This window comes from Myotis myotis, unplaced genomic scaffold, assembly GCF_014108235.1.
Source record: "Myotis myotis isolate mMyoMyo1 unplaced genomic scaffold, mMyoMyo1.p scaffold_m19_p_11, whole genome shotgun sequence".
Lineage (NCBI taxonomy): Eukaryota > Metazoa > Chordata > Mammalia > Chiroptera > Vespertilionidae > Myotis > Myotis myotis.
The window spans coordinates 37,259,062-37,282,174 of record NW_023416315.1 but is presented as its reverse complement, the minus strand read 5'-3'; the positions used below and the strand labels follow the sequence as shown (position 1 = coordinate 37,282,174).

The 23,113-nt window shown below is 39.7% G+C and overlaps 1 protein-coding gene across 1 annotated transcript in view; it reads left to right on the top strand.

The window, feature by feature from the left end:
- Window positions 1–4,804: 4,804 nt before the first annotated feature.
- COL1A2 (collagen type I alpha 2 chain) overlaps window positions 4,805–23,113 on the top strand; it is a 36,011-nt gene continuing 17,702 nt past the window's right edge. The window contains exons 1-26 of the mRNA XM_036328161.1: window positions 4,805–5,064; window positions 7,547–7,557; window positions 8,139–8,153; window positions 8,786–8,821; window positions 9,969–10,061; window positions 11,341–11,394; window positions 14,290–14,334; window positions 14,449–14,502; window positions 14,594–14,647; window positions 14,968–15,021; window positions 15,432–15,485; window positions 15,980–16,033; window positions 17,581–17,625; window positions 17,918–17,971; window positions 18,069–18,113; window positions 18,454–18,507; window positions 19,006–19,104; window positions 19,231–19,275; window positions 19,423–19,521; window positions 19,926–19,979; window positions 20,115–20,222; window positions 20,595–20,648; window positions 20,748–20,846; window positions 21,770–21,823; window positions 22,236–22,334; window positions 22,727–22,780. Of these exons, the coding sequence (XP_036184054.1) occupies window positions 4,995–5,064; window positions 7,547–7,557; window positions 8,139–8,153; window positions 8,786–8,821; window positions 9,969–10,061; window positions 11,341–11,394; window positions 14,290–14,334; window positions 14,449–14,502; window positions 14,594–14,647; window positions 14,968–15,021; window positions 15,432–15,485; window positions 15,980–16,033; window positions 17,581–17,625; window positions 17,918–17,971; window positions 18,069–18,113; window positions 18,454–18,507; window positions 19,006–19,104; window positions 19,231–19,275; window positions 19,423–19,521; window positions 19,926–19,979; window positions 20,115–20,222; window positions 20,595–20,648; window positions 20,748–20,846; window positions 21,770–21,823; window positions 22,236–22,334; window positions 22,727–22,780 (1,557 nt within the window). The 5' untranslated portion in view covers window positions 4,805–4,994. The remainder of the gene's footprint in view (window positions 5,065–7,546; window positions 7,558–8,138; window positions 8,154–8,785; window positions 8,822–9,968; window positions 10,062–11,340; window positions 11,395–14,289; window positions 14,335–14,448; window positions 14,503–14,593; window positions 14,648–14,967; window positions 15,022–15,431; window positions 15,486–15,979; window positions 16,034–17,580; window positions 17,626–17,917; window positions 17,972–18,068; window positions 18,114–18,453; window positions 18,508–19,005; window positions 19,105–19,230; window positions 19,276–19,422; window positions 19,522–19,925; window positions 19,980–20,114; window positions 20,223–20,594; window positions 20,649–20,747; window positions 20,847–21,769; window positions 21,824–22,235; window positions 22,335–22,726; window positions 22,781–23,113) is intronic.

Below are 23,113 nucleotides of genomic sequence, written 5' to 3'. Positions count from 1 at the left end.
CTGTAGTGCAGTGCATTACTTAGCATATTTATGGTGATGCTGGTGTAAACAAACCGATTGTGCTGCCAGTTGTATAATAGTTTAGCACATGCAATTACAGTAGTGGGCTGTACCATCTACTAAGAGATTTGCATAAGTGCACTCTATGATGTTCACACAACCATGAAATCACCTAACGCATTTCTCAGATGTGTTTATTACCTCACTTTTCCACTTTCTCTCAGCTGAATTCAATTCCATTGAAACCATCCTCATTAGTGTCACCAGTGACCTCCATGTTGCTAATTTATGTAACCTTTTTAGCTTTCTCAGAAACACAAACTTTTCAGCACCCAAAAAACTATGCTCTCCTCCTCCAAACAACCTTTATCTTGCCCTCAGTAATGGAGACACTGTGGTTTTCTTCCATCCTCATGTCGCTGGTGCTTCTTGGCCACCTTTATATTTTCTTTTTCTGTTCATTGATGACTTGATGGATCATTTCAGGGTTTTATCCTGGGTTTCAGTATTGTCCTTTTCCATACACACATACAACCTGAAATATTTCCTCCACTCCAAGGACTTCTGTAATCCGATGACTTCTTATCCATAAATCTAGGCCAAGTATACGTTTTGGGCTTCAAGCTTAAATATCTAATCATATGCTAGACCCCTCCATTTAATGGTCTACAAACACCTAAAACTCAACATACCCAGATTTGCCTTCATTTTCCTCCTCTCCTTTACCCCAAATCTTCTCCTCCTCAAATGTTTCCCAACTGGATGGACAATAATACCTGCAGGCAGCCAGTGCTATGGCCAGAAACCTGGTGATGCTCCTCTCGTCTTCTTTCTCCCTCAGTCGCCACAAACAAACTTCAGAGTCTTTTTCTTCTACTTCTGAAATATTTCTAAAGCCCACCAACTTCTCTCCAACTCCACCAACACTACCCTCGTTCAGACCACCATGCCATCATTGTTTTCCTTCAGAATTACTGCCCCTAACTGGTTTCTGTCTCTGCTGTGTTCCCCTTCTAATTATTTCTCTACACTGAAGCCACAGTCGTCTTTTTAAAAGCACTCTCTCATTACATAATTTCTGTGCTTAAAATCATCCAAACACTCCCATAACATAGTTAAGAAAACACAAGCCCCAGAATATAGTTTAAAAGATGCTGTTTGATTTGATCCCCGCTAAACCCACCAAGCTCATTTCTAGTTCCTTCCTCAGTTCTCCCCCTTCCCTCCACAATCTCACATGCTGAGACTTCCATTCCTCAGACCTGCCAAATATTTTCATGCCTCTGTTCCTGGATTTGTCCCCATCTCTGCTAAATTCTGTTCACATGTGAGGCTTGAGCTTGTTGCATCCTCCAGGAAGTCCTCCTTGATTCCAGCCACCTAAATCTAGGTTAGTTGTTCATCTTAAATCCTCTCATAAACACATAAGCTCCCTATTCTCCCCATCACAGTACTCCCAACAGTTTTCTCTATCCTCCAACAGACTAGAAGCCCCCTGAGGGCAATGACCACATCTTTCTGTTTTACAGTCATAAACCCACCAAATAATATAGTAATTGGCACACTAAATATTATTTAAATGAGACCATATTACATATATATGTAATATGGTCTCATTTAAATAATCAACAAGAACTGAATAACCCAACTGATATGATGTAGGGCAGGAATTTCCATGTCTTTCGAAGAAATATCACACAGCCCTCAAAACTTTTCAGATACCATCTTAATTGCTAATATCTACTTAGCAATTGTTTGACAACCAAATTAGCTAAAAGCTAGAACTAGAATGAGATAGTGTGGTATTAATGCTTTCCACAGAGTGGATCCTTAATAAGTGTTTGAAAGGAGACGTCAGTCAGATTCGTACTTTGATCAAAGAAAGGAATAGAAGTATAAAACAATATGGCTTTTGCAGGCTGTTCTGCATTCCTTTAGCAGTCAAGTTCCCAGCCATTCTCTTGCCATACTTTAAAGTGTGCCCCAGCTTGTCATCTTAGGTCACAGAGAGCTGAAGAGATCATCTTTTTTGCAACAGAGAATGATCTAGCAATAGGAACCCAGGTGCTGTCTAGCAGCAAAATGTAGAAGCCTTTGATCTCTGCTTCCCTTCTTCCATCCCCTACTCTCAATCTCTACCATCCTCAATCCCCTTTCCTTACTGCTTGCTCCTCCTACTCAGTCTCAACCCCACTTCCCAACACTCTCACCCCTGCCCTGAGTCACCAAGCTTCCCCTACAGTCACACACACCATCACAGCCATTACCAGGACACTCACTTTAGGCCTTGGGTCAGCTCTCTTCCCAGACCCACCCCTCGCCACCCAAAAGCCACTGGCTGTTTGGAGACACAAAATATTAAAGGGATCTGAAGGTAAGTGTTAAAGAATTCCTCCTATAGCACAAACACTTGATTAACTATCTTTTCCATTGATTGATGAGGAAGAGAAAGAACGGGGCAACATAATGTGTAAAAACTGCTAGAACTGGAATCTGTCTCCCACTTTAAAAAGAAAAATTCCCCTTCAGTTTTCTCCATTTTCATTGTTCCGTTTAGAGCAAGCACCTCCCACCAATCACTGAGGACTGCCTGCTTCAAACCCTGCCACATCAGCAGGGAGGGAGCCAAGCAGCGTTTGGTGTTTGCATCAGTTTCCAGGAATGCGTTTCAAGTTCTCCGTTTACTGTGCAGAAATGTTTTTCCTTTAAGTTTATACTTGTGTGCTTGAATCCATAGTTCTCCAGTTCTCAAAAACTGAGCATTTTTATGCTAAATGAGAAATCACAATTCCACTTACCAAAGCTGTTCTAAAATTTAAATGATCAGATTGAGTGTGGATTCATTCTACTTTATAATCACCTTCATAGAAAGGACCTGACACCCTTTCAAATTCCTTTACTCAAGTTATTTCAAAAAGTCTTCCAAAGTTGTCCCCAAAGTCACTGCCCTTCCTTAGAATAAAAGAAGAATGTATTATGGTTTTTGGTTGTCCTCTTTTATTTGGTTATTCTCTTTTTGTTTGTTAGTTTTTAAGTTTAGAGGAAGCAAAGAGTTTAAGAATATTCAGTCCCTTGTTTTATAGTAGCTGCTGATGAGTTAAACAGAAATTCTTCCTTAAAGTACAGTCCCTCCCTCCTCCCCCTGAAAAAAAATGTGGGGAGAGGGAAGAGATGGGGAGGGGAAGAAAGGAAGAAAGATTAATAAAGAATTATAATTTCTCTTTGATAGAGATGGAATTGACCTAAAGATGCCCCTTTAGCCTTGACTCCTGGGGGGGGGGGGGGGGATGGCACTTTAAGTAATCCAGGGCTGCCTCATAGGGGTGCTGGGCAAGCAGAGGCACAGCCCCAGACCTATGGCCTGTCCTCTGGGCCAGAAATGACACGTCAAGAGGCTGGGAAAGGGGACAGCCACTGAAGTTGACTGCACTCAGCATTTCACAGTTCTCAGGAGCTCTGGCCTCCCACCCACCCCCCCATTACCCCACCCCCGAGTGTCTCAAGGTCAAGGCCCCAGCTCCTCCTCTCCCTGGTGGAGAGAGTTAACATCCATGTTGACAGGACGCTGCTTAGGGTGTTACCAGAGAAGACTGCCCATATCCCAAACGTGAATTAGAAGCCCCTCAAGACAGGCTAGGCGGTTTCCCGATCTGTGGAAGGGGCTGGGAAGAAGGCAGGAAGATGCGTGGGGTCAGTGCATGGGCAGCAGGTCAAGAGGGATTGGGGGGGGGGGTTCACTAGAGGGTTATCTGAGTCCAGGCTCAGGATGAGGCTAGTAAATGCAGACAAGGAGTCTGTGAAGCAAAGGAGGTGGGGGTTCTATACCGCATGAGAGAGGTGGCCAGGTCCATCTGGGGCAGTTATGTGCAGGCCAGACTGCCTAAAGTCCGTTTAAAATTAGCCTCAGCAGAGGGAAGCCAGCGGGGAAGGACTCCCCAAAGACTTGGTCTAGCCTGGTGTGCACAAAGCCTGTGCACAAAGCACATATCCTCGGGTGCCACGCCGCCCTAACCTGCTCCCCACCCCGCAACAGTGAGCGTCCTGGGATTCCTGCCTAACCCTCCACAGACAGAATTCCCCTATCACCACCCTCTCCTCCTCTCCCGAAGCCAGGAAAGGGGGGGGGGGGGGAGAGAGAGAGAGAGAGAGAGAGAGAGAGAGAGAGAGAGAGAGAGAGAGAGAGAGAGAGAGACTGCTGAAAATGTGGGCACACACACTCTTCAAAGAGGGGAAAAGACTGGAGAAAAGCTAGGCGGGGGCTGGGGAGGGGCGGGGGGCGGGCTGGAGGGGGCGGGGGGAGGATAGCCAGGGCTGCGCCACGTCTTCGAGTCCTGACTCCCCCCTCCCCTGCCCCCTCCGCGCCCGCGGGGCCCTCTCCACTCTGCCGGTGGCCCGCAGGGCACCAGGTGAGGCCAGGCTGGACAGCTCCTGCTTTGATCTCCCGGCTCCCGTCCCCTCCACAGCTACCCCGCTGCCCCGAGCTCTGCAAACACTGCCCACGTCGGTGTCTGCTGAGCGCTCCGACGTGTCCACAAGTGTTTCCAAACTTGGAAAGGGCGGGGGAGGGCGGGGGGATGGGGAGGGCGGAGGTATGCAGACAGCGAGTCAGAGTTTCCCCTTGAAAGCCTCAAAAGTGTCCACGTCCTCAAAAAGAATGGAACCAATTTAAGAAGCCAGCCCCTTGGCCACGTCCCTCCCCCCTTCGCTCCCTCCTCTGCGCCCCCGCAGTCTCCTCCCAGCTGTGGCTGCCCGGGCCCCCAGCCCCAGCCTTCCCATTGGTGGAAGCGCTTCTGGAGGCACCCTCGGGCCAGGGAAACTTTGGCCGTATAAATAGGGCAGATCCGGGCTTTATTATTTTAGCACCAAGGCGGCAGGAGGTTTCGGCTAAGTTGGAGGTACAGGCCACGACTGCATGCCTGCGCCCGCCAGGTGATACCTCCGCCGGTGACCCAGGGCTCTGCGACACAAGGAGTCTGCATGTCTAAGTGGTAGACATGCTCAGCTTTGTGGATACGCGGACTTTGTTGCTGCTCGCAGTAACGTCGTGCCTAGCAACATGCCAATGTAAGTGCCTTCAGTTTGTTTGGGGCAGCGGGGAGAGAGAGTTTGGACGGTTTGGGCAAGAAGGAAAAGGAAAGCCTCAACTAAGTTCGAGGTGCAGCTTGGAGGGAAGGCTCTCTGGCATGTAAATAAGAAACATGTAACGTGTCTGAGAAATGAAACCATAAAAGCCCCGACTCGCCAAAAGTTAGGGAACTTTTCTCTGAACTCCGGAGTGAGACTGTTAACTTGGTCTGTTCAGGTTAGCGAAGCTCAAAGGGAACAGGTCTTTTCCCTCTGATGGGATAGAACAACTGAGGTGATGAGGGTCCTAACAGGCCCCAGAACTGCACTGACGCCCACCGTGTGGAACTTGAGACCTGCTTTGGAAACCCCTCTGATTTTGTAATATAAAACTAACTCCCTGAGGGCTTTTCTCTTCTGGGTGTTTTAAGACTTGTCTGGATGATGATGATGATGATGATGATAATAATAATAATGATGCGCCCTCTGCAGGAAGGACCATGAAAGTTCAGGGGACCAGGCCTTAAGCTAATGGAAGACTCTGAGGTTTACACAGAGAGGTTGTCTGCCTTTCTGATTAAAGCCACTCCCAGTAGCTAGTCAGTGTATTCTGGGGAGGAAAATGGATGCTACTTGGAATGGACACATTATGAAAAGTAATATTAGCTTCTCAATTCATTACCTGGTCATGGAAATGGTAACATTATTTAACCAAAATCTTCTCTGCCTTTTGTTGAGCCTGAGAGTTCAACATGTTTCCAACGACAAGCAGATATTCTGGACACAACAAGTTAGGAAATAGCAACACTGATCTGAGACCCCAGAGATTGGTTTTTTTCTCATGGCTTTGCCACTAATTTACCATGTGACCTTGGGCAAATCAAACTGAGCCTTTCCTAAAATGCAGGATAGAGATGAGATGGTCCCCAGGGCCACTTTCCAGCTGTAGGTTTTATGACCAGACTTCCACATCAAGAAAGCGTGAAGAAAATCAGGCCATTTTGTCTTGAAAATGGCTGCCTAATTACCAGACAAAGATAGTGACTTGATGGAGTTTGAGCGGTGTCTGGCCACACCCAACACTCCAAAAAGTTTGCTCCGCCCACATGCCCCAGTGTCTACAATTGCATCATTACCATTGCAGTTTTTTTGTGTTTCTTCCTTCATCCACTTTTATTATACGTACTGTGGATACTAAGGAGTAACGGCATTGAACAAATTCACATTACCAAGTTCTTTCTTTATGAGATCAGAGGTTGGGAGGAAAGAACTGGCTCCTAGAGAAAAGATGAAAACAGATCTAAGGAAGTTTGAAGGCAACGAACTCACCTTCTGATCCACAGCCAATTACCATCTGGAATGAATATTACCAAATACATATTCTTTAAAATGGCTCAGTCTGAATAACTAAGAGTCAAATATCCAAAATCGTAAGGACTTCCGTTAATCAAGTCCATGCATAATTATTTTTCCTGCTGATGGACAAAATGAAGTAAACATATCATTTTCTTAATTTAAAAGTAATTTTCATAAATTGCCCTTAAATGTCAGTGCTGAATGTGGTCCACCCTCCTGAATTGTGACTATTGCAACAGATGTTCTCACTCCAAATGACACACTTCTTGGCCACCTAATTAAAGCAATTTGGGGGGGGGGGGAGATTCATCTTATTGCCATCTTGGCCACACTTATATCCTGTGTTAACCTATAATTTTTATATCATAGGAGAGAAATTCAGTCTTAAGAACTTAAAGCAATTATGACAAAGGAGGGGATATTACTTTAGTGTATTTTCCCCATTATTTTTCAAGATTTTTAATCCAGTTTTTCCATTTATACAGAGCAATTCCTTCTAAGGGGAAACAGTAGTGCATATTGGTAAAATGAACTTATTTAAGTGAACCAATTTAAAGCAAAATTTCAGATGTCTAAATGAATCCATGTTCATGGTGACTAATTTGTCAGACTTTTTTTGAAAAAAATAACATTAAGATTGGTACAAACTCAGTGAAGTACTAAGTTACCTTAAGGTTTTATAAAAACCAAAGCCTACCTTAGGTAACATACTTTCCTAAATTTTCCCTTTTTTATATTTATATTAAAAATTATCTAAACCATAAATTATTTCTTCATCAACCTACTGGTCTTGATACCTGTGTACTTTACCAGCTTAATTTCTAAGCATTAGAAATGTCCTTCAGACACATTAATATTTCACAGATTTATAAAATGGTAAATAATTAACTATTCAATTCAAAATAGTTCCATGTTAATATTTCATGCAAATCACCTTGCTGATCCCTGCCATACTATTGACCTGCATAATCTCCAAGTCATTAGAATATCCTTAATAAAAAAAAAGCAATTGGTTCTTTAATCAGGTAAGTTAATTTATAGACTAATATATCTACTTGGTGATCATTGATATTGGCCAGTGAAATAATACTAATAACTATCCCCTATTTTCCCATTTCTCCTACAGCTTTAAAAGAGGTAAGTACAATTATTTTGATAATTTTTTATACACTTTGATTGCCTTGGCCACAGTAATGTCCTCTTTGGGGAAAGAAGGGGAGGCTACCTTGGTTTTGACCAAACTGGATTCGCAAGAAAATCCTCAAGAGTTATGTCCTCAAACCTCTCTGGCTGCCTTAGAAAGTACCCACCCCCACTTCTAAAGTGGGCGGGGCTACTGAATAAGACCAATCTCATAAGAACACCCATAAGAAATAGAGAGTAAATAATCCAGTGGAAGTTCGGGTTTAAGCATCAGCTACCATAGAGCAGAAGACCTCACAGCTAGAGAATCTTGTCATTCCCCTGGAATCATTTGCAAGTATTATGAACAAATACTTAGTTCATGAATTGAATTTGAGGCATAATTACAGATAAGTATATATTTTGGTTCTATACATATTTTATTTATTTATACAAATTAAAGTTGTACTTTGAAATTTAAAGGTAATATTAATGCACGGTATAACTATATTTGTATACTACATGAAAATGAGATTCATTTTAAAATACATGTATACAATTTTCCTCATAATAATCTTTCACTTTTTCTTTTCTAGGAAACTGCAAGAAAGGTAAGAGTCCAATACTTCTCTATAGTATCTGAAATGATCAGTGATAACTTTTAATTCTAATAAATTTATAGTAGACTATAGAAGAAAAAGACTTTGCCAAGACTTGCCCACATAACTATGCATTAGCTACACCATAAGATAAAGTAGCTTTGATGTTTAAGATAAAGTTTTATCTTCCAGAATCATTTCTAATTATACTTATAAAAAGTGGTGATCTACCTAGTAACGACAAAAAGAAAGACTCGTTTTTATTCTGAAGATGAAATGACTATTATGTTAATTATAGGTAATAGATGAAAGTTTATTTTAAAGGGCTTTGACTATATAAATATGATGTTAACGATGTAACAAAATGGTAATTTTATCCACAGGCACCATCTTTCTAAATATAGTAGTTAGAATATTGGCCTAATGACTGGGGACTAGAGTCTCCAACTTCCCAGTTTAAAAATATTACATATAATTATAATAAAAACAATCTACTCTATTGTACTCTGCTATTTTTATAGCTATTATCTAATAACATTGTAGTTAGATCAGTCTCACCAACTAATTTCTATTAAGAATGCTTTGCTTGTTCACTGGAAATTGCTTAGACATTTAGAATTGTGCTATTTGTATCTTCCTCGTAGGGCCCAAATGGAGATAGAGGACCACGTGGAGAAAGGGTATGTAATTTTTGAACTATTAAAGGGCTTTGGCCCGTAATTGAATAATTACACACTAGAAACTACAGAAGACTGACAATTTATAGGAATATTATATATCCAGGTAATTGTACCACCTTTTAAGCAGATAATGCCCACTACAGAAGAAGCAAATGAGCATTATTATATATAATCAATATTCTTTTCAAGTTAAGATTATCCTTCAAAAAAAGCAAAACTATTACAGACAGCCATATTCTTTGCATGATCTTTCTTTCTTTGTTTTTGGATGACCTGTCCAACACATACGTAATGAAAATGTATCTACCTACCACCACATAGTCCTTATCTTTTTAATACATTTGTTTGCTTTTCAATTGAGATGTCTTATGTAGCTGGGAATAATAGTGAAATATCAGTCAACCTGTCATAAATGTGCAAATTAGGCTTACATTTTATTCATAATATGCTTAGATCTCTGCTATGTTTATTTGGCATATGTGGTTTTGCATTATATGATGCTTTTGCCAATACATAAATACCTGTATCTTATATCTTTTGGAAAGTGCAGACTTAAACGTATTCTGCTCAAATGAACCATTAGAGGTAGCATTATGACGGTAAATTACTTAACGACATAAGTAGTGTTAATGGTAGGAAATCTGCAGGATTTTCTACCCTGTGATAAAACTGCTTTATTAATTATCACATTAATTAATCCGCTATTCATACATAACATACCAGAACAATGGAATAAGTTCATCGCAGTCAGAAACTGACAATCAACATGCATAGCTCATCCCTGTGCACTGTTACCCACATAAAGTTTATAGAATCATACATTTTAGCTATAATTTCTACCTTTATTTGAATGCTGGAGCTCCATTATGAATTAATATTCAATGGCTGAAATATTCCTGCTCACGGAGAAACTACCTTGTCTTGTGTCTTCTTCATATATCAGTTACTAAACCTCCTTCTAAAATAGACTCGTGTCATAAGTCCGTTTTAATCAGAGACAAATATGGCATATTAAATTTCCACACCACTTGCACATTGAAAGGTCTGAACAACTAATTTTACCACGTGTATTCTTAGGTATCCTTTTCCACGTATAAATTCCTATGGGATCTGTCTAATCCTGACCTAATTTGCTTTTTACATACAGGGTCCACCAGGCCCACCAGGCAAAGATGGTGATGATGGTATCCCAGGCCCTCCTGGCCCACCTGGTCCTCCTGGCCCCCCTGGTCTTGGCGGGGTAAGTGTCTTACGTATTTTTAACTTTTATCTATCTTCAGTTTCTTATACCTCTATGGGAAGAAGGCTCATTGTAGAATTTATTTTTAGCAGTTAAGTTTGCTATGTGAATATTAGTATATTTTATTTCATTTCTTTGGTTTCTTCATTCAAGATTCTGCTTTGCCCGTCTCTTTATGAGCTCTTGCCAATGACAGGACTGGTCTTTGTGTGCACTGAAGGGAGCGGCAGCCCTCACGACCATTATTTAATTTGAGAATTTAATATCTTTCATCAGTAGGGCACAAATAAGAGGTGTTGCATTATTAAAGAGTTTGATTAGGTTGAATTATAACTGAAATCCTTGCTCTTAAGCAATTTCGCAAACATTCTACTCTTTTTGTTCTCCTTGGCTTGAAGTCTGCTGAACCAACATTCAGGCAGTTTAGTTTTAATTTGCCTGAAACTAATTTGAGAAAAGTACATTTCCCTTTTTCATTAATATCTTCTTTTAGCTTTATGTCTTTAACAATGGTATGAGTGCCAAATGGCCTCACTGCAGGAAGGAAAACATATTTGCTTAATTGGTTAGCACTATGAATCAGAAGCCTGATTCCAATACTCAACTGTATGCCAGTAAAATAAGACCTTTCTCCCCCAAAGATCTTATTATGATTGCTTATCTATTGGGTGCATTAAAAGGAGCCTTCTTTAATAGATCTACCACTATAAGAGAGATCTTTAACAGTAAAGTTATTACTGTGAACTATTTTTAAAAAGTTTAATCTTCTAAGGGGCATTTTAATTTAATTTCCCTCTAAACTTGAAAACTCCTTATATCTTTTTTGAAACTCCAGCAAGAAAAAGATATCTTAGTCATTTTGTATAGTTCTGGAGGAGTGAGGCAACAGGTGGAAATGCAGAGTCGATCTCAGCTTAATTATCAGAGGCCTTCAGTTACTTTGAAAGTTTAGAAAACTCCCCTTCCTCAAAGGACGGGTTGGAGATGGGAGTGGAGAGACAGGATGAACATAGCACGAAAGGGCTTGGAAAATAAAGCAGGGAAGCTCCCCACTTCAAACTAGGTATGGATTAAATTTAAAATTTGTTACTTCCCTGACTTTTTAGGAATTTAGCTTGATATGGAATTCTAAAGTAATAATTATATCAAAAGCATTGCTCCCTTTTAAAGAACAACAGAAATATCTTTACAAGTAGAATAAGAAAATGAACTATATGGCTGGTAATTATTATGCTTAAGTTTAATATATACACATGTTTGTTATGTTATCCTCCTCTAGAACTTTGCTGCCCAGTTCGATGGGAAAGGAGTTGGAGGTGGCCCTGGACCAATGGTATGCTTATCTCTTTTTACCTTAGCCAAAAAATTACTGAATAGAGAATTTCTTTTATGTTAAATTTCACATTGCCATTTATTTAGCTACCTAGATAGCATTCAATACTTAGATCAGATAAAAGCAGCAACTTTTTTTGGTATTCAAATATATTAAAAAATCTAAGCCTAGTTTAAGGGAGTTCAATTTTCTCTACAAACATGCCTCTTAGAATAAATCAGATATTTATATCAAAGAAATAATCTCTAGACACAGTAATCATAACTTAGATAAATCAATTTAATTCAAAACAGTGACCACTCTGATTAAATTTTTTACATCATTTGATATTGTTTCAAATTTTAAGCATCATTAGAGACACAGAAGTATTATGTTTTATAAACTTGTTGAAAAGGATCAGCAAGTTCTAGTCCAGACCATTCACTGCATAACTAGAGAGTTTAAGCCCTTTCCTGAGGTCATGCAGGTGGCTAATGACAAACTAGGACTAACCACCAGACAAGATGTCTGATACTGGATGGCATCATGCATCTAGTGCTTGAATAAAATACTAATTTTATTCAACAAGTATTTCTCAGGCCTTCAATGAACCCCAAACTGTAATATGCATTGGGGGTATAATAGTAAATATGATAGATTCTCACCCTCCCTCAAGGAGTTGGAAATGTAGGAAATGTTTCTTTTTATTCGTTTTGATTAAAATTCTTTTTTAGTCTATTAATTACAAATTAATAGGAGAGGATGTGAGTAAAATTTAGCACTTATATCTCTCAGCACAAATGTTCATCAATATATGCTATAATTTGAGTGACATTTAGAAAAGTTTCCTATATGATTATGACAATGATGATCTATCTTTAACAAGTGAACCTTTTAACAAGCATTAGTGAGAGCTATTAAGAAAAAGAAACTATATGAGCAGGAAATAGTATATATTATGTATAAAATAGAGGGAAAATATGTTGAAGTTAAGACATTAAGTTGATTAAACACTACAGTTTAATGCACACATAAAATTTAGGGGTTTTAATTAATTGTTTCCAAACAAAGGTATTTATCTGCCCAAAGCTAACAAGGTCCTTGAAAAATAAATTTCACCTGAATAATGTATTCAGTACTCTATCTTCAAAAGAAGATGTTTGGCTGGAGTTAATGGTCCACAATAAACTAATACACTATAAGGGCAAGATAATATTTTTTGTAAATTAAAACTCTCACTTGAAAGTTATGTGCCTTTAATTGATGATTTGCAATTTCCTGACTTTTCCTGGTAATTTAAAACATTCATGTAGGAAATTAAGAATTAGAGATTTCCTTTGGGCTTTGTTTACATTGGATATTTGAAATTAGCCATTTCAACTAATGCTGGACATTAGTTGAAATGGCTAATTTCAAGTAAGCAATACCTATATTTTAAGAAGAAGCTAAAGGGGGAAAAACAAAGCACTAATAAAAAAAAAAAAGACTACATAAGCCCAGAAAATTAATATGGATTTCAGATTCCCCTGACTTTGGAACACCTCTCTGGGAGGCATAGAGCAGAGTGTTTTACTTTTAAATATCAATAAAATATTATTTAAACCTGCACATCTATACACATTCACAGTCATATGTAATCAACAGATATGTGTTTCACAAATAGGAAATATAGGCAGCAATAAAGCATTAAAATAATTTTCCATGTTCAAAAATCAATAACTATAAAACCCTAGAGGGTTCTTCCCTGAATTAATGAATACTCATTGTCTGTCTCACAGCCTCCACAAAATAAACTCCTTTTTATGTAAATGAACTTGTGGCAAATACACGGAAAAATGAATAAATATAATTAAAAATTCATGCTGTCAAAGGAAATTATTTTTTAATGTATACCTAAAAAGATATTTGGATTGAAAAGTGACAGTTTCTTTGAATGTCGAGGCAATTTCCAAGACCAAATAAATAATTCTTATAATTAAGATGATGTGCCTTTTCATAAAATTCATATCATTTCACTCTTGGCATTAACACAGTGGGGCAGGCTTGACAGCAGAGTCCCTGTGTGTCATGAACAAATTACTGGAGACTTGTCTGTGTGATATTTTCAGCAGTAGAGGAACAGCCCCTACAGAAGAGCTTGCATGGGCATTGATTACTGCAAAGGGGAATCAAGAATGGATATTTGCCTTGCAAACTAGTAACACTCTGTTTTACTCTACTTATGTGCTACAGAATAAAGAACAAAGGGGAGAACCATTGGCTTCCATTCAGGCCATACTTACAATAATAATATTATACAATAGACCCTTCCAGTCCGAAGTTTCAATAACATTTTACTTTTTCTTTACCCCTCATTACATCCAATTTTGTTTGACATTTTCATCAGTCACCGACAGCCCTTAAAGGAGCTATAAGGTTATAACAAACCTCCCTCTAATCATTAAGAAGGATTCTTTTATCCTTTTCAATTTATGCCCTTGGGGCAATAAAAATATCCATTTTTTAGCTAAGGATGACATGGGAGATGACGTATGATCAAGGGAATCCAAATGGAAATGCTTCGTCAGCTGCATAGAAGGTAGTCACATATTCTGAACTATGCAAGACTGATTCACTTCATTGCATTTGAACAATCTCACTATGTCCGCTGTGCACAATTTTAAGGATGGACCCTGTGGCCTTCCCATCTAATTTGAGTTCTACTGATTTGGGTTAATAAAAAGGAAAGGCAAAAGCAGAGTAATAGTGGAGGAAACTTGGGTCCTTAAATGCTTCTTTGGCAAAGGGCAAAAACTATGAAATAAAACCAGGACCATTCTGTTCAGCTGTTCATTAATAAATGTCTATGGTGATGGCTCTAACCCTAACCAAGGCCATGACCACTGTCAGTGCTAACTCTGTCCGTCCTGTTTCCAGGGTCTGATGGGACCCAGAGGCCCTCCTGGCGCAGCTGGAGCCCCTGTAAGTACAAAAAACCTGTGGAAAAAGAAAAAAAAAGCCTTTATGTAAAAAGCTCTTATGTAAAATGATAGAATTGAATAAAGGCTTGAAGTATGGCGTACTGTTTTCTCCTAGGGCCCTCAAGGTTTCCAAGGACCTGCTGGTGAGCCTGGTGAACCTGGTCAAACTGTAAGTACATTCATCCCCTTTGTGATAAATACTTTTTTTAAAGAAATGTATTAATATCTCCTAACACAATGATGGGTCTCCCATTCTCTAGGGTCCTGCGGGTTCTCGTGGTCCAGCTGGCCCTCCTGGCAAGGCTGGTGAGGACGTAAGTATTTACTCCTAAGCATTTCCAAGTGCCATTTAAATCCTCCTGCCTCAAGGAGAGTTTCTAGCTTCAAACGAAGTATTCTGCCAAGAGCCAAATATGCCCGATATAACCGACCCCATATGGAAAATAGTATGTTAGTGAAATATTAATTAATTGGATTGTATTTAAGAAAATATAATTCTTAATTAAATATATATTTGGATCCGCACTTTTATGGGATGCCATTTTTCCCTATTGTGAAAACCAAGATCCCCCACTTTCATCTGAGAGTTTACCAAGGAAAGGTTAACCCTCTAATGCTTAATTATGTGTTTTAGGGTCACCCTGGGAAACCTGGCCGGCCTGGCGAGAGAGGAGTTGTTGGGCCACAGGTAAGACTTTTTACAACAGTATACAGTCCAAACATCAGAGGCATCTCGCATATAAGATTGCTGCTAAAACTAACTTCAGTCTAAATAACAACCTAGAGGTCTGCATACTTATAACACTTATTGAAGGCATCTGACAAATAAGAATGTGGACAGTTTTTATTAATGTAATATCAATTACAGCAAACACACTATGAACAGCTAAACACAGTATTTTCTACAAACACCACAGTATTAGTTACTCAAATAGAGCAAGTTAATTTACTATTCTGTGCTTAAAATATATATTAGTCTTTGATTCCAAGCTCGAATTTTGATAAGAAAAAAATCTTTCGGAGGGAAGAAATAATTATCTTTTTATTTGGAACAAAAACTTCATGTGTCTTCTTGTGTGTGTGTGTGTTTTTTTTAAGGGTGCTCGTGGTTTCCCTGGGACTCCTGGACTTCCTGGCTTCAAGGGCATTAGGGTGAGCACATTATTCCCCCGTGAGAGAAAATTGATTATTTTTAGGAAAAACCTCAACTATATTTAAAATTCTGGGTGACACATATTTGCATCCAAAGTCCTGGAGTTTGCCAGAGTGAAGAGAGTCAAAGAGTGAAGGATCACTGGGAAGTAGTTTCTTTCCATCTGTTCATAGTTGCCAAGGAGCAGGGATCTCTACAGAGAAAATTGCATAAAATGGCTTAAGAGGTATTTACAGCTTCTAAAGATAGGAAGATGATTAAAAATGGAAGGGACTAAAGAGAGCAGCTAGTCCTATATCCTTCTGTTTCCCCTTCAGGGAGCTTTCCTAGGGAAAAGAAGGGCTTTTGCCAGGTGCTGGAGCCCCGGGACTGCATTCTACCGAAGCAGTCACAGGAGTTAGCCAGGAGATAGTAACGGCAGAGAAAGATGATGTTTGATTTGACCGAGTGCTGCCATGGAACAGCATTTTAATAATAAGGATTTGCCTTTCAGGGACACAATGGTCTGGATGGATTGAAGGGACAACCTGGTGCTCCAGGTATTAAGGTAAAATACTAAATCAGAAACGTTCTTTTTAAAACAACTGATTGTAATTTCCCATCACCACCAGAAAGTGTATTTTGACCAAAAGCTACTCATAGACTAAAGAGTATCTTATTCTCTCTTCCATACTTCAAATCCCTCAACGGTGGGACCCATGGGATTCTGTGACAAAAGGCCAATCCCTAATAATATTTATTTAATTCAATATGAGTTATACAGTTGAGATTCAATGTCAATAATTTTTTCCTTCATCTCCTTTCTTCCTATAATTTCAGTTGATCTCTGCAGCCAAAATAAAAGTAAATAAACATAGAGTCAGGTATTAGGACACTATATGTTACTTTAAACTGTAAATTCTCCCTTGCTTTGCACTAATTAGATAGATACATTCATGTCACAATACACTTTTCAGCCTCTTTGCTGTGATTTATCTATTCACACTCAAAAAATTTTTAATTAGGTAATTAAAGTCTCAGAAGTGTGTTATCTCTTGGCTAGGCTCTTCTCTGACAGCATTTTCAACTGTAAAATGTTCTCTCTTCTATTAAGGAGATAATGTGATATTAAAGTGAATACCAACGTAATTACAAATTAATGAGTAACGAATACTAGCGGGACCAGAAATGAACATGAATATGGAGAATCTGTCCTAACTTTCCAGCTGCCACACAAATGGATAAGGTCAAACTCGTTCTCTCCAGAGCCTCATATAATAGCTCAGACTACTAATCAAAGCATCAGGAAATGGTAAAGCTTGCAAGAAGCTCTGGGAACTTCCTCTTTTTGCATGAGGGAAACTGAGGCTTAAAGAGAATGAGTGACTTGTCCAAAGTCACATTTAGTGGTTAGAAGCACACAGGCTAGAATTCCTGACTGCCATTCTAGTGCCTGTTCCCAAAGAATACATGTCATATAGAATCCTACAAATGAAGGCTCCTTAACTGATCTCTCAAATCCTGTTTCTTCTATCTCTAAGTCAGATTATCTTGAAGGAAAGTTCTTTTTACCTGTGCCATGTATCAAATTAAACCACCACTACCCTCACCAGCATGTTTTTTACTCAAGCATATAGATTGGAAATAAATGACAGCTCCAAAAATTATTATGAAGTTCACATTTTCATGTATACTTTACAAAAATAAAACTACTGAGTGTTAAAATAAAGTAAATATGGTAATATTAAAAGCAAATTTATCTTCTGTTCTTTCTTTTTATGTTATCATTTCTAATATATAAGCCTAGTCTAAATGATAGCCAAAATAAAAGGGGGGAATTGGAGTGAGGGTAACACTCAACCACATCTCCCTAGTGCTGTGATAGTTAGTATTATCCAAATAAAAACCCATATTTTAGAACATTTTAAAATGTATGTGTTTGTCATAATTAACAGTCTATATGTGTAAGAAATGTTACAAAATATATGAATGATTCAAATGGAAATAATAGGGCAAAAATTACCCAATCAGAAAAAAGTGTGTGTGTGTGTGTGTGTGTGTGTGTGTGTGTGTGTGTGTGTGTGACTAACAAAACCTCAATTGTTTTTCATGTAGGGTGAACCTGGTGCCCCTGGTGAAAATGGAACTCCTGGTCAAACAGTAAGTAATAATTACTTTATTGTAAACCTAAATGTGTACACTCCTTGCAAGCTGGAACTTCTTTAATGTTTTTGCTAATTAATATTTCCTTCAGCATTATATTCTTTGATATTTTTCTAATAGCCTTCTTGCATACTTAATTGAAATCTATTACCTTTTAGTTGGAATTCAAATAAGACGTATTTACTTCTAGTGGATTTTTGCGCATGTTAGAAAATGGACAAAGTAAATGATGCCTGTGACTTTTTTAAAGTTGGCATCTGGATTTCACTGAAACTATTTCTGCTTTTAGGGAGCCCGTGGGCTGCCTGGTGAGCGAGGACGAGTTGGTGCCCCTGGCCCAGCTGTGAGTGCTTCCGTTTATTTTTTCAGCCTTTTTGAAGATCTTCTAATAACTGCTATTTAACTTTCCACTTGACTTTTCCTCTTTATGTTCTCCATAGGGTGCCCGTGGAAGTGATGGAAGTGTGGGTCCCGTGGGTCCTGCTGTAAGTTTTGACACTGAAGAGTGTGTAATGGGAGCTATCTCCTTTATTAATTGCTTACGAAATAACACCATTTTAGATATCAGTGGGGTCTTTTGAAGGTTCTAATTATACATACTATCCCTGGGGCTGTTGAATGATATATTAAGTAAAATCTACTCTACCTTGGATACCTTGAATGTCTTCCCTTTGCTAAGATACTAATGGCAACAGACCAGCTGTCAGTTTCTCCTCTGCCATATTAAATAAGATCAAGCCCCTCTAAGCCTTTCAATATTCTGTTGTTGTTGTGTTGCTAATTTACTGGGAAGAAATTTCTTACCACATTCTACTTTGATTTCAGGGTCCCCTTGGGTCTGCTGGCCCTCCAGGCTTCCCAGGTGCTCCTGGCCCCAAGGTAAAAACATGGTGACAACTGTCATTATATTGATAAACTTCTATAGGGATGAGAAACATAGAGACTGTGTTTGCAGATAGAGAATTTCAGAACAGGTACCTTAATGGACACAGAATGCCCAGTTTTCTCTCTCCAACTTTGAAATACATCACCTCTCTGCACTCGAGCACTATGAGCATAGATAGAGAAGGCGACATAGACATGATCCTGTGGGGCTCCTCTGGGATATACTCCCAAACTAGTGGGGATCGACTAGCTGAGAACCAGAGTCTCTACCATAGGGACAGAGAGAGATGAAGCTAGCAGTGGTAGCCAGGATGGTAGAATCAGGATGGTAGTCAGGAAAATAAGATCCCAAACCCAAATCTTGTGGTACTAGACTAGATAAGGGAAATGACTGCAATTCTGAAGAAATTTCATAAAATTGGTGTCCTCCAAATGGAGCTATGCTATTTCATTACTTGCTGGCTAATGCCCCAGTGTCTTTCCTTCTTTTAGGGTGAAATTGGACCTGTTGGTAACCCTGGTCCTTCTGGTCCTGCCGGTCCCCGTGGTGAAGTAGGTCTTCCAGGTCTCTCTGGACCCGTTGGACCCCCTGTAAGTAGCCACTGTCATTAACCTCATTTTGTGGAAGGGGGAAAGAGTGAAGCTGGGGTCAAAGAAGAAGACAAATATTTCTATTAACTGATATTTTTCTCCCTTCATTTTTTTTTCTTCCTGTAGGGAAACCCTGGAGCCAATGGCCTTGCTGGTGCTAAGGGTGCTGCTGTGAGTATATGGTGGGGATGGAGGCAGGGAGGATGTCGGAAGGGGGCAAGAGCTCAGATTTGCTGCTGTGATTTTAATGGCCCTAAATGAGTGCTGCCTCTCCTGTCCGTGGCTTCATGATTGGCCACACTGCATTTTCCTTCTCAGGGCCTGCCTGGTGTTGCTGGGGCCCCTGGCCTCCCTGGACCCCGAGGTATTCCTGGCCCTCCTGGTGCTGCTGGTGCCGCTGGTCCCAGAGGACTCGTTGTGAGTGTCAGGGCTGTAGCTTTCATCATCCTGAAATCCCACCTGTACCCCCCTTTCATTACCATCTAGACTTCCTCTGGTAGTTTCATGATTCTCACTTTTTTCTTCCTTAGCATTTTTAACTGGTATTTCTTCTATAAGTGCATGTACATGTACATACAGTTTCTCCCTCCTGCTATCCTAGACTGTCACCCAAAGGTCAGCGAGGCATATTTCAACACTATCAGTCTTGTCCTTTCCACCAAGACTATTCCCCTGTGAGACATTTCAATGTGAACTGGGCACATTTCTTAGAGAACTTGAGTTTCTCTTTACCTTGATCTATAAACATTCCAAGGTGTTTTTCTGTAAGAAAGTTGTGACAAATGTCTGTCATTTGACCAGTGTTGTGTATTCAACCCTAGGGTGAGCCTGGTCCGGCTGGTTCCAAAGGAGAGACTGGTAACAAGGGTGAGCCCGTAAGTAGTTCTATTATCATAATTTTATGAAGTTATTACTTTTTTAATCCCAAAAGTAATACTTTAACTTTTCTCCACCCGATTATGACATCAAAATGATTTTTCCTATTCCCTCCTCTTTTTTTTATTAAACAGGGCTCTGCTGGAGCTCAAGGTCCTCCTGGTCCCAGTGGGGAAGAAGGAAAGAGAGGCACCGCTGGTGAAGCTGGCCCCGCTGGCCCCCCAGGACCTGCTGGGCTGAGAGTAGGTTCCAAATGCTCTTGACCAGACACACGAGAGGCAGATGATAACACCCTTTCCCTGGGAATTGGTCAGAATTATTGAGTGCATTTTCTAGACGGAGGAAGCATCTGCTTTCCATCTGCTTTATTAAATCAGTAACTCGTTTCAGCATGTCATAAAATAGATCTGGAAACAATGATGACCCACTTTTGCAAAATGCTTCCTCCAGACATTCCTTTGGTGTCGGGTAAAAATTTTCGACATGGCTTGTGTTCGTATCTCCCACTTAAGGGAATCGAGATTTCTTGCATCTTGCCATGTTTCAATAAACTCTGCCCCGCTTGGCTCAAGGATCGTCTTCAATGCTCTTCTGTTTCATGTACGTTCTTACAGGGAAACCCTGGCTCTCGTGGTCTTCCTGGAGCTGATGGCAGAGCTGGTGTCATGGTAGGTTGTCTATTACTCATTTCCTGGGAAAGAGCTTGAGGCTTCTTGTGGTTGGTGTGTCATTCACTGGAGCCCTGCCCCTCCCCTTCTCTTTAACAGGGCCCTGCTGGTCCACGTGGTGCAACTGGTCCTGCTGGTGCTCGAGGTCCCAATGGAGATGCTGGTCGCCCTGGAGAGCCTGGTCTCATGGGACCCCGAGTAAGTTTCCATTGATTCTGAGCAAGTAACACATGTCACTGCTTCCTTTTTTGAAGATATGAATATTATTTGAAGGCAACAATAAAAGAAATGAAAAGTACTAGTAAATGTGTTAGCAGGCTTGATGATGGTTGCCTTTTTAAATTTAACTTCACCAAAGCCTAGTAGAGATTTTTTACACATTTGGTTAGTTCATAAATTTCCTATTTATGACTTGATACAATAGCTATGAGGTTTGGGGAAGAATGGATTTATTTTCATATACCCAAATTAGGTTAGTTCTATCAGCATGAATCTTTTATCTCAATTGGTGAGTTTTATATAAGGTATTTGTGAAATGTATTAGGTCTATACATTATCGGTTTATTAGATTCATAGTGAAATCATTTTTCCAGCAATCACAAAGTGCTGTAATGTATTCAGCATCACACTTTCTATGGAGAAACGACCTTGAGATCCATAGACACCCTATTCCATAGCAATAGAGTAATTTTTTTGCCTCTGTTATCTCTTATGGATGAATATCAACTGTAACCATACCATAAACAACTGATAAAGACATCAAACATAGCAATAAAAAATCCACTCTGGAAAATTGCTTGCTAAAAGTATTTGTTTTCCTATGATGAGTAAACATGATATATTTTGCCCATATAGTATGTTGCTCAACAGTTTCTTGAGATATCTATAAACAGATCGGTTGTAAAAGGAAAGGCACAAAATAAATAGAAAATAAAAGATTTCAGGGTTCTTTTCATATTTCCCAGCTTGTGGCTAATACTCCTAATTTACCCCAGGCAATGAACAAAAAAAGTAGGGGAAAGTGCTTTTGTTAGATTTCAATTAATTGGTGCCTCATGAAATACTAATTGTAGTATGTGCATGAAAGTGCCAATATGAAACCATCCTCACTTGCTTTATAGGGTTTTCCCGGTTCCCCTGGAAATGTTGGCCCAGCTGGTAAAGAAGGTCCCGTGGTAAGTATTGTTCCTTTTCCATTATATTTTCAAGAACACTTATTGCACCCTTATCAAGTCTATTTTGTGGCTTATTTATACATGAATATGTTGGAAATAAATATCAGCCATGTACATCATCTGGGAATGCAAAATAATGGGTTGTAATTACGGAGTCCAAACGAATACAGGACTGAAAGGAGAGAAGAAAAAAGAAAAAACATGACAGGGAAAATTGGAGAGGGTGACAAGGGTATGAAAAGAGAGGGAAAGAGGGAATTGTGTACCTATGAAATTGACTGGCTATGTGTGTAACATCCTACTTAGAAAAGGGAAATGGATTCATAATTGATTTTGAAGATGCTGGATCACAAGCCTGAGGTCGTGAGACCCTGTTGATGCTGGGTAAAGTTTCAATCAACTCTGGTTTCAGGGTCTCCCTGGGATAGATGGCAGGCCTGGACCCATTGGCCCAGCTGGAGCAAGAGGAGAGCCTGGCAACATCGGATTCCCTGGGCCCAAGGGTCCCACTGTAAGAATCACCACAACCTCCTCTCCCTTGGCACTTTTATTTTGTGGCCACATTTCACCAAAACTCTGGTATTTCTCTCTTGCCTCAGTTTACTCTATTTCAAAGGGGTTCCTCTCAACATGGGAAAATTGCTAGCCACTTACCATATTAAAAGTCAGAGTCCAGTGTATCACTCACTGTACACCTGCTGAAAATCCATCTCCTGAGTCATGCTTCTGCAGACACAGGTGTCCCTTGTTGTATATGGAGCTGCAGGGTGATGGATCATACCTTGGACAACAGAACTCAAGGACTAGGAATCTAAAAAACAAAAGCAAGAAGTGAACATTTCAAAATTGTTATGGTTACTTTGCCATTTAATGTGTAAAACATTTTTTAAATGTTTATTATAGGGTGATGCTGGCAAGCCTGGAGAAAAAGGTCATGCTGGTCTTGCTGGTGTCCGGGTAGGTGCTAACTTCTGTGTAGATCTATTCACATGGTATTCATCTAGGACACACTTCCTGTGAGGCCACCTGACATCATTCCATCATGTTCTTTCCAAGATGGCATCCCCTGGGGTTCTTTTACCATTAAAAATGTTTTGTTTTTAAACCACACTTATAAGGAAGTGAGCTGTAACAAAACAGAATATATGTCAAGTCAGAATTATTTTTGGATACGCTCGGATTTTATTTAATTCATTCTCTGACCTTCATTAATTGCCCTCTATCGATGGACTTCCAGTGAACCATATCAAAACTTGGTAGATGGTATTTGGGCCTTAGCAGGAAACACAG